Below are 13,576 nucleotides of genomic sequence, written 5' to 3'. Positions count from 1 at the left end.
GAAAGACAGAGATGACCACAGACAACGTAGCAGAAAGCGCAGAGCTAGCCAAGAGTCATGTTCCTGGAAACACACCTGACCAGGTATTCTCATCACTAAATGGGGACAGAGAAGCCTACCTTGTTTGACAATTTATGTAGCTAAACCACGACTCTGTGAAGTGTAAGCACTACTTGAATGTAGGTAGTGTCACAGAACAGCAGGTGTTGTTATAGGACTTCCACCACGGTGCAGCCAGTCATCTTGTCAACATGAAATGCTCAGCAGGTCATGCCCACTGTTTAATATACTTTCATGACTTCCACTGACCTTAGGACAAAACTTGCAACCTTAGCATAACCCACAGGCCCTTACACAGCCAGTATCTTCAAACAGTTCTGTGGTTTATTAAAAATGCTCTGGGATTTTAAGAAGGCCTATTTCAGAAATATATTTAGAAGTTTCAACTATAACATTCACAGGGAAGATCAAGTCACCTAGGCATTCCTGGAAGTTTCCACTCTACAGACAGTATTTACCTTGCCAACTGAACGAGGAGGTCAACAAGTGAACAAATTCCTTCCCCCATTAGAGTATTCAACTTAAGTTCCTCATAGACAAGGTGAAGAACAAAAAAAATTGCAGGTATGTGAGGGAAGAGAAGTGTAGAAGAATCCAGACTGAGATTCTGTGACAAGTCTTCATCCTTCATCTGAGAAACATCCAAAGGACTCAGACATAAAGATCTATTCAAAAGGTGAGACTCAACCTTCTGATGATAGTCTGAATTCAGTAAATATTCCCAATCCTGCGAAGAAGAAAAGGATATTAATTTTTAAATCATGCCTCCTTGTAATTTCATTAAAAACTTAAATTAAAGCAATTCAAGTTCCATTTTCGTATTAAGTTGATCTAAGAATATGAAAAAAAAATCACAATGTTGAAAAATAAGAAGAATATCAGAATGGCTAAGCCATCTCCATAATATTCTAAATCTCTTGTTGTCATTTCAACAACCTTCACAGCATCTTCTCCAGAAGGAGACATGTGCCTCTTCCGTTCACTTGGAGGCCACTGTAGGGTTATTACTTGTGTCTCAGAGAAAAGGGAGGCCCAAGGAGAGGGAGACACAGGGAATAGGAAACAGTGTGTCAGTGGAGCAGTCTGAACAGACACAACATTTACCATTTAAGTTCACCATCTTAACATGAGTGCAGTTTGTGGTGTCCCAAAACAATTACAATAGTAACATCAAACATCATTGATTATACATGACCATAACAAATGTAATAATAATGAAAAGGTTTGAAATACTGCAAGATTTATCAAAATGTGACACAAAGACACAAAATGAGCAAGGTTGTTGGAAGAATGCTGTCATGCCAATAGATTGCTTGATGAAGGGTTGCCACAAACCTTCAATTCCAAAAAAAACACAGTATCTGTGAAGCACAATAATGCAAGGTATACTTGTATACACACATCAATATATATACCACAGAAATGGGAGATGTGTAAAAGTACCTACAAGTCAATTAATATTAACAAGAAATAATACTTACATCATCAGATCCTGTTTCAGAAGGCCTTGCTTTTTTGGGTGCAATTACTGGGGAAAGTGATCCTTCGAAGTCAAACTGGAAAATAACCCCAAAAGAGAAGACAAAATCATATAAAGTTGTCAGTGTCAAATGATCAACTGAAAAGATTCAGAAATCAGTTCCACCAACCATGGAAACTGAGTGATCAAAACTCATTCTTTTGCCTGGAATGGTACAAATAAATACCTTTTTTCTAGGATCATCATCAAGATTAAATGAAATCATGTATGTAAAGCACCTAGCACAGTGCCTGGGCTCACAGGCACTTCAATGGGAGTTTTCTTTCCTCCTCTACTTCTGTGATGATATATATCTTCACCCCTTTAGAAGAACAAGGATCAGAAGCCATAACCAAATATGCCATGTCTCAAAGAATAAACCCAATGTCAGCCACATGCCAGAATGAAGCAGACATTTTATTTAGAGTCTGTCCACAGTGGACAGTCTAACAATTCTGTGGCAGAGAGAGGTAGGTAGTTCCTTTCCAAAATTTGTGTTCTCCTCCTTCTTGTCTTACAGCCAGGCTTACATATCCCTGCCGACCTCAGACTGAGGTGTGGCCCTGTGACAGTGTGACTCAGATGAAAGTGGAGGCCACCATGTCCAGGCCCAGTTCCTGGACACAACAACCTATGAACGTTCCTCCAAGCACTTGAACCTTGAACCTGACTAGACGGAGTCAACCCCCAAGTTGGAGACGGCACATGCTCCATCAGCCTGGGTCCCTAATAACTGTGTGGCCTGTTTACTTGCTAAGTACTGTCATATGATCAAGATACAGATTTTTATTGTGTGTGAGCCACTGTATCTTTTGAGGACTTCCTGTTAGAGTAGTTAACTTATCCTAACTAATACAGTTACAAAACAGCCATTTTCTGAGAGTTCACTCCTATTCAATTCCCTGTGGCACAACCTTTGCCACCTCTGCCACTTCTCATAGCCACCTCATCAGCCATCACTCTAAAGACGGCAATGGCTATTTCTTATGCTCTGTGGAACTTACACATATTTATAGTTCAGTTAATTCCATTCCCCTAAAAGTTGATGTCTATATAAAAACCAAATGTAGGTGGAAATAATTTTAAAAATTGATTATTTAAATAGAAAACATTCAAAATAAATTTTGAGGCTGATCAAAAGAAAATGTTTTCTTTCTTTGAAGCATTCAAATAAAACACAGCCCAATTCACATATTATTTTTAAAAAAAAAGACTAAAATCAAAGCAACAGATGACATGATAGTTATCTTACCTAAAAATTCAGCCACAATACAGGATGGGACAAAAGTAGGTTTAGAGTCGTTCATAATTAATAAATAATAATACAACAATAAATTTCCCTACCCTGTACACATATAGAGCACACACAGTGTCTAAGTCCCACAGAGAGAAATGTCCCTGCTATTGTTCTCAGATTCATTAAGACCTAAAATTATGGGAATGAACAGCAGAAACTACCTGACATACATACCTCTTTGTAGCATATACAGATCTGCTTTATTTTCACTATTTTAATAATTCACAGGTCAGCCAACCCTGCTCTACACTCCTGTGCATCCCTGAGCTTAATCTATCATAATGTATATGTAAAATACTTATTTACCTGCCTTCCCCCAAGACAGTCAATCCCATGAGAGGAACTATCTATCTTGTCTAATGCGTATCTGAAAGCCTGGCATCATGCCTGGCCCAGAGCAGGGACTCAGATACTATCTAACAAAACCAAGAGCATCCCAAAGGGCAACAGAGGGAAACATCGTTTGGTCAGTACTCTCATTTACCACACCAGTAAATTAAGGAAAGTACAAAGAAATGTCAAAAATCACATAAGTAGTCATTTGCAGAAATTTTGTACTCCCTACTCTCCACCCCATTCTTTAAGTGAAAAGAAAAAAAAAAAAAGGTTAAAGCTGGACAAAGCACATGAAAACAATCTGACGATGAATGAAGACTGTTCCATCCTGAGCTGTGACTGTAAGAACAAAAGATAGCAAGGGTTGAACTATGGCCTCTTATAAAATGAATGTTAAAGTAACCTGGGCTCAAAACCAACTCCCTTGTTTCTCCTTTAGAACTATCGTGCATTAAACAAGTCAGAGAGCCATGTCCTTCTTTATGAAAGAAATCACAGTGGGTGCTCAGTCCTCCCACAACATGGAAACATGAGGGCCCACAGTTCTGTCGCAGAACGAAGCACAACAATCTGTATATGTCAACAAGTTCCAAAGGACAGTGGCACACAAAAACTGTAAAAAGCTAAAGTGGACTTGATTTTTTTTTCAAGAAAATCACAGAGGACAATTCTCTAATATGCTACAGCAGACACAAACTCTTAAAGCTATCTCATTCACATGGAAACGGCATTTATTCAACAAATGTTCACTGAGCATCTATGCCAGCCAGGCACTGCTGTAGGTCCTAGAGATAGTGAAGAGAACTAAAAAATACCTGCCTACATAGAACTGACAAGCCGATAGGAGAAAGAGAGAGACACAAACAAAATAAGTAAAATATGTAACATATTACATTTAATTCGTGCTAAGAGAAAAATAAAACAAGTAAAGGGGATAAAGTACGGAGGGTTGAAAATTCTACAGAGAATGGACAGGGCAGCCTACACTAAAGTGATATGTGAAAAAGACTTAAGCTAATCTATCTGAGGGAAGGCCTCAGGCCTCTACTCAGAGCAGGATGGGAAGGCACTAGAGGGTTCCGAGCAGGAATGACATAATCTGACTTTATCTGACAGGATTACTTTGGCTGCTAGGCAAAGAAGAGAGTGAAACACAGGCAAGGACATGTTATGCAAGTCAAAAAATAAAACCTAAAAATGATCAATGAGAATTTGGAAAAACCATTCCCATTTATTTACACAGAAATAAGACAAAATTGCTGACTAAGTTGGAGAAGGTTCACCACACCACCAATCATCAATGTGGTAAAATGGGCACTTTTAAATGATGCTAGTGAAAATGTGTATTGGAAAACCCTTTCTGAAGGTTATTTGACCTAGTAATCCCTCTTTTAAGGTTCAAGTCTTGGGACAGGATTATAAATCAATCAATCAATCAAATCAATCAATCTGTGTGTAAAAAATGTTTGCAAATTACTCTAAAGAAAAATACTGGATTCAACAATGTTCAAGTACTGGTTATTGGTTAGGCATGATAAAACCACATTATTATCCCTTTATGAGGAAAATAAAACTAGGAGTTTTATCTGAAGAATTTTTTAAATTATGCAAAGTTTTCATTGATATCATATTCTAAAACACAATAGCAAAAACATTAAGACTGGTCATCACTGAGTAGTAGTATTTTCCTCTTCTGAATTCTTCCATTTTGAAAATTTTCCTCAATAAGCATGTATCCTTTCATAATGAAAAAAAAAATAAATGATATTTAAAATGGATTTGCCAGGCCCTGGCCAGTGGCTCAGTTGGTTGAAGCATCATCCTATGCACCAAAAGGTTGCAGACTTGATTTCCAGTCAGGTCACGTACCTAGAATGCGGTACAGCAGGCAACTGATCAATGATTCTCTCTCACATCAGTATTTCTCTCTCTGTTTCTCTCTCTTTCTCCCCCCAAAATCAATAAAAAACATATCCTCAAGTGAGGATTAAAAAAAGAGGGGGATTTGCCAGTACAAATCTAAAATGTACAGACAGAAACAGCTGAGTTACCTGGAAAAAGGAGTGATTTCTACAGTCACCCAGGCAAGGTCCTGGGAGTGCTCTCTGAAGCCAAGAGGAAATCAAGATGAAGGCTTTCCCTTCCTGAGTTTGTAAATAGCTGTGAAGGGCCTTCTAGGGACGTCTCTGGGGCAGGAGATGAGGGACACAGCTTTCTACAGATACTCAGGCTTAAGCAGTTTCAATCCCCCTAAAATCAAACATTCCTTCTCACAGACCAAGCAATTCATGTGTTAAGAGAGTCTGGGCTTCAGAAACACTGAGCCATGAGTCAGGAGATACAATCTAGGCCTAGTTTTGAGCCAATCTCCAGTCTGTGATCTCTTTGTAAATCAGTTACTTCATCAATAAAACCAAGACTATTACTACTAATTCTAGCATAAATTGCAGTTATTTTTACAAAGATGAAATGATAAATAGCAAAACATGCTTTGCCACATTATAAAAAAATGCAGTAATTATAATTACTACTAAAATGTTATTAAATATGAAACAATATTCAATTTACAATATTGATAAAATACACCTTAGTTTTATTCCATTTTGTTGAATAAAGTATGCTTATTAGAAAATTCATCTGCTATTGTATTATTATTTATGCAAACATTGCGTTCCTAACAAAATAACTCAGGAAAAAAAACTGGATGTACTTACATTTCTTGTCCATGCTAAGCGTTCTGTGTTATAACCCATCAAGTTCATGAGACAAGTCACAAATAAATTCCACTCGGAGTGATAGCTGGGTCCACCTGGAGCACTGTGGACACTGTACCACTTAACAAGCATCTGAACAGCTACTTCTTTTGGCAGAATAAATTTAATTGCTTGCAAACATGTTTGTACTGTTAAAAGCAAAGATTAATTTTACTATGCTTCCTATGCATGCATTTCTCTCCCCCTTTTAATATGAAAGTTTTTAAACTACTACTACTATATAAAGGCCAGCTACTGTAAAAAGATAACTGCCATAAAAGAGCCGATGTCACATTACTTGTCCCATCACTGGAAACCTAAATCAACTACTGAAGTCCACAGGCCCTATGAGAGGTCTCAGGGAAGCTTTTCAGTCATTAATTTCAGGTCAGAAATATAAGGCAACCCAAACAGCCCACTTCACCTGAGACGTAAGTGACTGACATCCACTACCTAGCAATTATTAATGGCTACCCATTTCGGCCTCAAATATTCCTAGTTTGGACAATAAACTAAAGGTCATTCTGTCAACAGTTTCTACACAGATAAATTCATATGAAATATTGCTTTAACACTTCAGTCCCAGGGATACTCTCCATGAGTTGAGCTTGGTAACTGTTGTTACCAAAGTAATGAAACACTTTAAAACACTGAATCAATTTAAACACCTAACAGTATTCAGTGCCTAAAATGTCTTCCATGCTCTGTCTTAATCAGACTCTTCAATCCCATGTTCCCGTTAGTGACTCAGTGTCATCAGCATGTCAGTCACAGGGTTACACTGTTACTCAGTGCCACCTCCAGGTGGTGAGGGCTGCTGCTGGGAAGAGCCTGGGTCTGCTTTAGCAGTAACTGGCCCCAAACAGCAACGTGTGTGTATTCTCCTCCGTTCTCTTTGAGGGTTCTTCTTCCCTTCACACGGTCACTGTCACCAAGCCCATGCTCAGCTGCATTTCCTGTTCTCACCAACTTGTTATGTGTGTACATATATACAGCAAAGGTTGGAATCAAATGGAATAAATGTTAAAAAACCAAATGACCAAATCTGTCATGCCTGAATCCAAAATAAGTGTAAACCAGATACTTCCTAAGGGGCTGAGGAGCACTTTAGAAAGTACAAAAACTTGTGTGCACGAACTATGTTATTTCTGTTTGGCTATCAGGAAATAGGATTTCATTGTGGTTTTAATTATTTGATTTAATCTGCTACAAGTTTCTATATATATTGCTTAGGCTTATACTTCTAAGGACATGGCCTTGCAATTACTGGCTAAATACCTTTGAAAAAACAAGCTTATCTCTATACTAACTCAGAATATCATTTATCACACCAATTTCCTACAATGAAAAAGTCATTCTGCCCTACTCAGTGAATTCCAGAAATCACACGATCTGCCAGTGCTTTGTTTTGGCAGTTAGATGTTGAAACTAATAGATGCCGTGCATTTTGTTATGTCATACAGACATCCTTTTTTTAACTTATGTTTGTTGGTAAACCCTTTTAATTCTACTTTTCTTTACCATTCTATGTTCAGGAATATTCTCCACTTACTATTTTCCAAACTGCATTTCAATAATAATTCAAGGAGACTCCAGCTGTATTGAAAACATTTCTGATTGTATTTTTACTCTATTTTTATTCAATTAATGCAATTATGTTCATATTTCTATTGCTTAACAGTTGAGAGATTTAGGATTAAAACCATCGAGTATGCCAAAAACTACTGTAGTTGCTTAGGCTTCCTTGTTTCTCAGAGTCTCTTGCAGAAGGCACGTTCCTATGCTGTAACATCCTTGCATAGCACCTTCCACATAAGGAAAGCCAGAGAAACAGAACCAGCACATCCTGCAAGTCACGCCTAGCCTCACAATGGACAAGGAGGGGACAGCACAGTATTCACAGCTTTTCTATAATGGAAAAAATGCCATTATCATGGCTTCAAAAACAGCAAAAATTTTAAAACCCCAGTTACCTACACAAATCAGCAATGTCCAAATATGACAAATCAAACTAAGAATACACAGAACTCAGGTTTGCTCCTCAATCATACCTAATTCAGATGTGGCAATTTCAGGAAGAGTGATCCTAACCATGGAGCCATTACTCAGTTCCTAGGAAAAGAATGGAAACAAACAAGAGCAAATCAACAGCATCTGTGTTTCTAAGTTCTGAATGTCTAAAAAATAACTGATGCTTTGTAAGATGTTTTGGCCTGTCAAAGCAAAATTCAATAAAATAAAATAAATGACATTTTTCAAACAGGAGTAAATACTTCCTAGTTTCAGAAACTGTAAATGGGTATATTTGTAAAACAAAACTTCTCGTTTCTAAAAAAGTATATAATTTTCACATACACACTAAGAGTCATCATCACCAAAAAAAGGAGACTAACTTTTAAGGAAAAGACAAAAATCAATACAAAATTCAACTTCCTAAACAGGCTGTTTTCAATATATTTTTAATAAAATAAAAACTTTTAAAAAGTTAAGGAGACTTACTTTAAAATAGAAAAAAGAACACATTACAAAAAACTTTAAATGTCATGAGAAACGTTTGCTTTCATTTTTGAGATAAAATTCTGCATTCTGACAAATTTGAAACGACAGCCCTATCTCTTAGAAAGCCACTTAATCTACCAGATTAAACGTAAATATACTTACCAGAGTCACTCTGTTACGGACAGGGTCTCTGATAGAATGAATGTAAGTTCCAAGCTGTTGGAAAGTACAATCCTCATTATAGAGAGAATCATGAAGTTTTGAAGAATCCCTTAGTTCTGGAACTGGAGACAACAGAACGACCTATAAAAGGTAATAAATACAACACATACGAAGTATTTTTTGAGGCATGAAGGAAAGAGAAACTTTATTCCTTTTGCATATAGTCTAACAACTGTACATAATAATTTACAGTCATTCTGCTGAAGGTACAGTGATGAAGGTTATGGCTAGACTGAGTGTGCAATTTAGACAAGGCTACAGGAGGAGAAGGCAGCAACACTCTTGGCAGTCTTACAGGGCTATAGACATAATGTGAGGAAGGCAAGGCAGATATGAGTAAAGGGTCCAAGATACTGGAGATAAGAAAGAGCAAAGAGGAAGCACAGAACTGAGACAGCTACTTAGTGATACTTCCCCTACCAACATATGTCTATTCTAAAAATTGAGGACAAGATGTTTTTTTCCTCAACTGCAGATGTGCAAACAAAAATTTTAAATGATCTTAGTTACTAATTACATGCAGATGCTTCCTATTTTAAATCCAGTCCTGACCACCAACACTTTTAGATTCCCATAATTCCATTTACAGGAAATTTCTAAGTGACTATCTTGTCAACAATAATAGCCAATCCAACATAAGATGTATTTATTATATTCCAGTTTCTACCCCAGTAGCTACCCCAAAATGGAACTCTGCTGGTCTTAGATCCAAATCTAGCTGGAAAATCTCCCACAGAAGGAGGAAGCCATCAGCCAACAAGTTAGGCTAGGCTATGATCTAACAGCTACCATAAAGACACTAACCATTCCTAGGTTTATGGAATCCCAAGAAAGTTGGGAACCATGCTATGTTACAAAAGAAATTCTTTCAAATCACACACAAAAAGGTATTTCTACAGCTCCCTTTTCAAGACAAATGTCTAGCTTAAAAGGAAACAGCTCGATACTGTGTTTGTTTAAAAAAATAGTACTCAGGGCCCAACATTACCCAGCACAGATGCAAGCACCAGCCTTCACTTTGAACTGCCCCTCAACAACTGCACTCAGATGTCTCAAATACAGACTGCTTTCTCCAGGGTTCTTAACTTGATACACATGGAGACTGACCCAGGTTGCTAAGAGAACTCTGAGCCTCTCTCCCCAGCACTTCACCCCAGCACAGCACAGACCCCACCAGCTAACAAACGCTGTCATTTCCATCTCTCCAGGCTTCTCAGGTCACTCCCCTCCTTTTCAATGCACTGCCCTAACTCAGGCTCTCTCTTTGCACCTCTTAAGTTCACACAGACACCACCACTTAGGATCTAACTGGTCTCTCTATTTTCAACATCAAGATAAACTTATCTAAAACACAGACGGTAACATTCGTTAACTCCACACTAAAAAACCAGCAATGCTCTGGTGATTACATTCAGAATAAAAACCACCTTTGCATCCCTCTTCTAAGAGCATTCTAGTAAGAGTGAAAATCCCAGCTCGACCACTTATTAGCCACAAGGCTCCAGACAAGGAACCTCTTCGTACATCTATCTACCCACTTGTAAAACAGGGATCGGTCTCCTCCTAATAAAGCTGTTCTAAGAAATTAAATAAGTTAATACATACAAAACACTTAAAACAGTCCTTAACACACAGAAAATACTCAGAAACAGGTAATGATGGCTCCACTCCTGCCTGCCTCACCCAATGGGCTTCTTTTACTTTCATTCGTTCATAAGCATTCATTCATTCCACCCTCCCCACCAGAAATGTTGTCTTACTTTGTGCACTGAGATAAAGATGCGAACATGTGCACAAGTGTTCTGCACTCTCCTGCCTCCACGACCATCCTCCTATGAATCCCTTTTGCCCTAAATGCCCCTTCCCCCCTACAGATATCCCACTTATCATGGTCCAAACCAGTAGGACAGGCTTCTCCAATATGTGGTGTTGCCACATCAACCTATCAGGATGCATGTTCCTATCAATGAATTTCCCCTAGGACAATTCATCATTCACATGTCTTAATAATCTATCTTAGATATAATTTCTTATGCAGACACTGCACCTGTTCCACTCAAGTAAATGCTGAGATCCCTAGATGGAAAAGAATGCTTCAGTCTCATCTCTGTAGCACCTTCCACAGTACCTTACCCATGAGACCAGAGGTCAGTGCATGTTTACTAAATCATTTGTGCTTCAAGGCATTTATATTCTACAAGTATTAGCTAAACTTCCAATTCTGTCATTTTTAAAACAGAAAAAACGATAATCATGGAATGAACATTTGACCAAACCTCTTTAAAACACTAATAATTTTTGGCAACACCAAATTCCTTTCTCACCTCATCCAAGGATCCGAGTAGTTTATTCAGAGGCATAGGAGTGCTAACGCTGTCAAGTGGAGTGCTGGGCCGAGGCATCGGGTTGGACATTGTCAGGGAAGGAGCTGGCAGTCCAGGAATAAACACCTTTCCCACCTTTAAGCAATAAAAAGATGTGAAAAAAAATTGGCTTTAAAGTATCATATTCTTAAATAAAATGTTATGGCATGTAAGCATAAATTTCTTTTGATATTTCAAATTTTATGCTCAGCAAACACACTTTAAAAAAAAAGAATTAAAATTTTAGTAAGGTATCAAATTCCTCCATCTGACTTCTAGACAAGATGGAGGTGTCGGTAAACACTGCTCACCTCCTTGCACAATCACATCAAAATTACAGCTAAACTACAGAACAACCATTATTCAGAACCACAAGAAATCGAGCTGAATGGATGTCTGACAACTATGGAATTAAAGAAGAAACCACAAGGAGACTGGCAGGAGGGGTGAACTCATAGAACAGGCTGGTCCCACCACAACAGATGGTGGATCAAAATCAGGAGGGATATCTCAGCAGCCAGGGGTCACAGCTCTACAACAGGTCCCCAAGCCCAAGGTACCAGTGCCAGGGAGATAAGTCCCCATAACTTCTGACTGTAAAACCCAATGGGGATTGAGGCGGTGGAACACAGAAACTGCTTCAGTCCCAGGCAGTTCTTCCTAAAGGGTCAGCACACAGACTTATTCTGACTCACTCCCTCTGGGCTCCAGCACAGGGCAGCAGTTTGAGACCAGAGACATACCAGGAGGAACTGAAGTGTCTAGCATCAGGGCGAGAGCTATGAGGGGACAGCCTTCTCCCAGACAGAAGTGCTGACAAGGCCACTGTTCCTTTTCTGAGCCCTCTCCCACAGTGCAGGCAGGCACCATACCTGAGATTCCATCAACCTGGCTCCCACTGTTTGCCCCACCCTGGTGATTCACCCCACCCTGGTGATTCCTTGACACTTCACCCCACCCAATTTCGGGACCATCCACGCTGTTTCCAGTAGCTTTGCATGCAAATGGCTTATCTTGGCTCATGCTTGAATTTTCCTAAATTCTCTCAAACAAGCAGCATTGGCCCTAGTAAGCCCTGTACCTCTTGCTGAGTGGCCCCAGGGCAGGCACTAGGAGCAACTGACCTAGGTTCACAGCCTGGCCTTGCTTGAGCCCCTCCAAGCCCAGCACAAGCAGCAGCCATAACACTTTGTAGGTTATGCTGGATGGCCAGGAACAGAACACAGGCAGTGGCTGACCGTGACCTGTATCTCCTGGGAGACCCCAGAGCCTGTGCACCCAGTAGACAACTACAGGCCACGTCAAAGCACCACTACCCAACCACCTCCGTTAAGTGATACACTCAAGGGGCAGACTCAGCGGGCATCAGAGCCCTGCTGAAGCAAGTCCTGCTCTGTGGAGTAGGCCTCTACACAGCTGATCCTCCATGTGGTCAGTGGTCACAGACAGTCCTTGCAGCTGACTGGCCTGAGTAAATCCCTCCCACTGACCTGCCAACAGCAATCAAGGCTCAACTACAGGAGGAGCCCACATGGTAGGCGTACCTTGAGTACTCAGCTTAGGTGATATGGGAGGCGGTGCCACTGGATCCTACAAGACATCTACTACATTATGCCGCACGACCAAGATAGAGAGTCATAGCAGCTCTACCTAATACATAGAAACAAACACAGGGAGGCTGCCACAATGAGGGCACAAAGAAAAATGGCTCAAATTAAACAACAAAACGAAACTCCAGGAAAGAACCAAGCAAAATGGAAACAAGCAATCTACAAGATGCAGACTTCAAAATACTGATTATCAGGATGCTGAATAAACTTAGGGGAAGAGCACGTGAACTCAGAGAGAAGTTCAACACCATAAAAAAGGACAAAGACACCATAAAAAAAAAGCAGTCAGAAATGTAGGGTACACTAACTAACATGAAGAACAATTCACAAGAAATCAACAGTAGAATAGATAAAGCTGAGAAGCAAATCAGCAATTGGGAAAATAAGGAAGCAAAAAACACCCAATCAGAACAGCAAGAAGAAAAAGGAATCCATAGTGTGAGGAGCCTCTGGGACAACTTCAGGCATACCAACATTCACAACACGGAGGTGCCAGAAGGAAAAGAGAGAGAGAGAGAGAGAGAGAAACTGAAAACCTATTTGAAAAAAAAATAGTAACAGAAAACTTCCCTAACTTAATGAAGTAAATAGACATACAAGTCCAGGAAGCACAGAGTCTGGAACAAGATGAACCAAAGAGACCTCCACCAAGACACATCATGATTAAAATGTAAATGGTTAAAAGGCAAAGAGAGAATCTTAAAAGCAGCAAGAGAAAAGCAGCAGGTTACCTACAAGGCAGCTCCCATAAGACTGTCAGCTGATTTCTCAAAAGAAACTTTGCAGGCTAGAAGGGATTGGCAAGAAATACTCAAAGTCATGAAAAGCAATGACCTACAACCAAGATTACTCTACCCAACAAAGCTATCATTTAGAATCAAAAGACATATAAAGAGCTTCCGAGACAAGAAAAAGCT

General features: G+C 39.4%; 1 protein-coding gene across 5 annotated transcripts in view; it reads right to left on the bottom strand.

The window, feature by feature from the left end:
• The window catches only part of ANAPC1 (anaphase promoting complex subunit 1), a 101,239-nt gene that overhangs the window by 64,508 nt on the left and 23,155 nt on the right, over positions 1–13,576 (bottom strand). For all 5 annotated transcript variants that reach the window (XM_054575551.1, XM_054575548.1, XM_054575547.1 and 2 more), the window contains exons 14-19: positions 11,011–11,145; positions 8,627–8,767; positions 8,017–8,077; positions 5,927–6,114; positions 1,542–1,616; positions 519–787 (exon numbers count right to left, since the gene is read on the bottom strand). In XM_054575551.1, coding sequence (XP_054431526.1) covers positions 519–787; positions 1,542–1,616; positions 5,927–6,114; positions 8,017–8,077; positions 8,627–8,767; positions 11,011–11,145 — 869 coding nt within the window. The remainder of the gene's footprint in view (positions 1–518; positions 788–1,541; positions 1,617–5,926; positions 6,115–8,016; positions 8,078–8,626; positions 8,768–11,010; positions 11,146–13,576) is intronic.

This window comes from Pteronotus mesoamericanus, unplaced genomic scaffold (assembly GCF_021234165.1).
Source record: "Pteronotus mesoamericanus isolate MK-2021 breed Mesoamerican mustached bat unplaced genomic scaffold, CSHL_Meso_final contig_311, whole genome shotgun sequence".
In the NCBI taxonomy this organism is placed as follows: Eukaryota; Metazoa; Chordata; class Mammalia; order Chiroptera; family Mormoopidae; genus Pteronotus; species Pteronotus mesoamericanus.
This window is presented reverse-complemented; position numbering and strand designations above follow the sequence as displayed.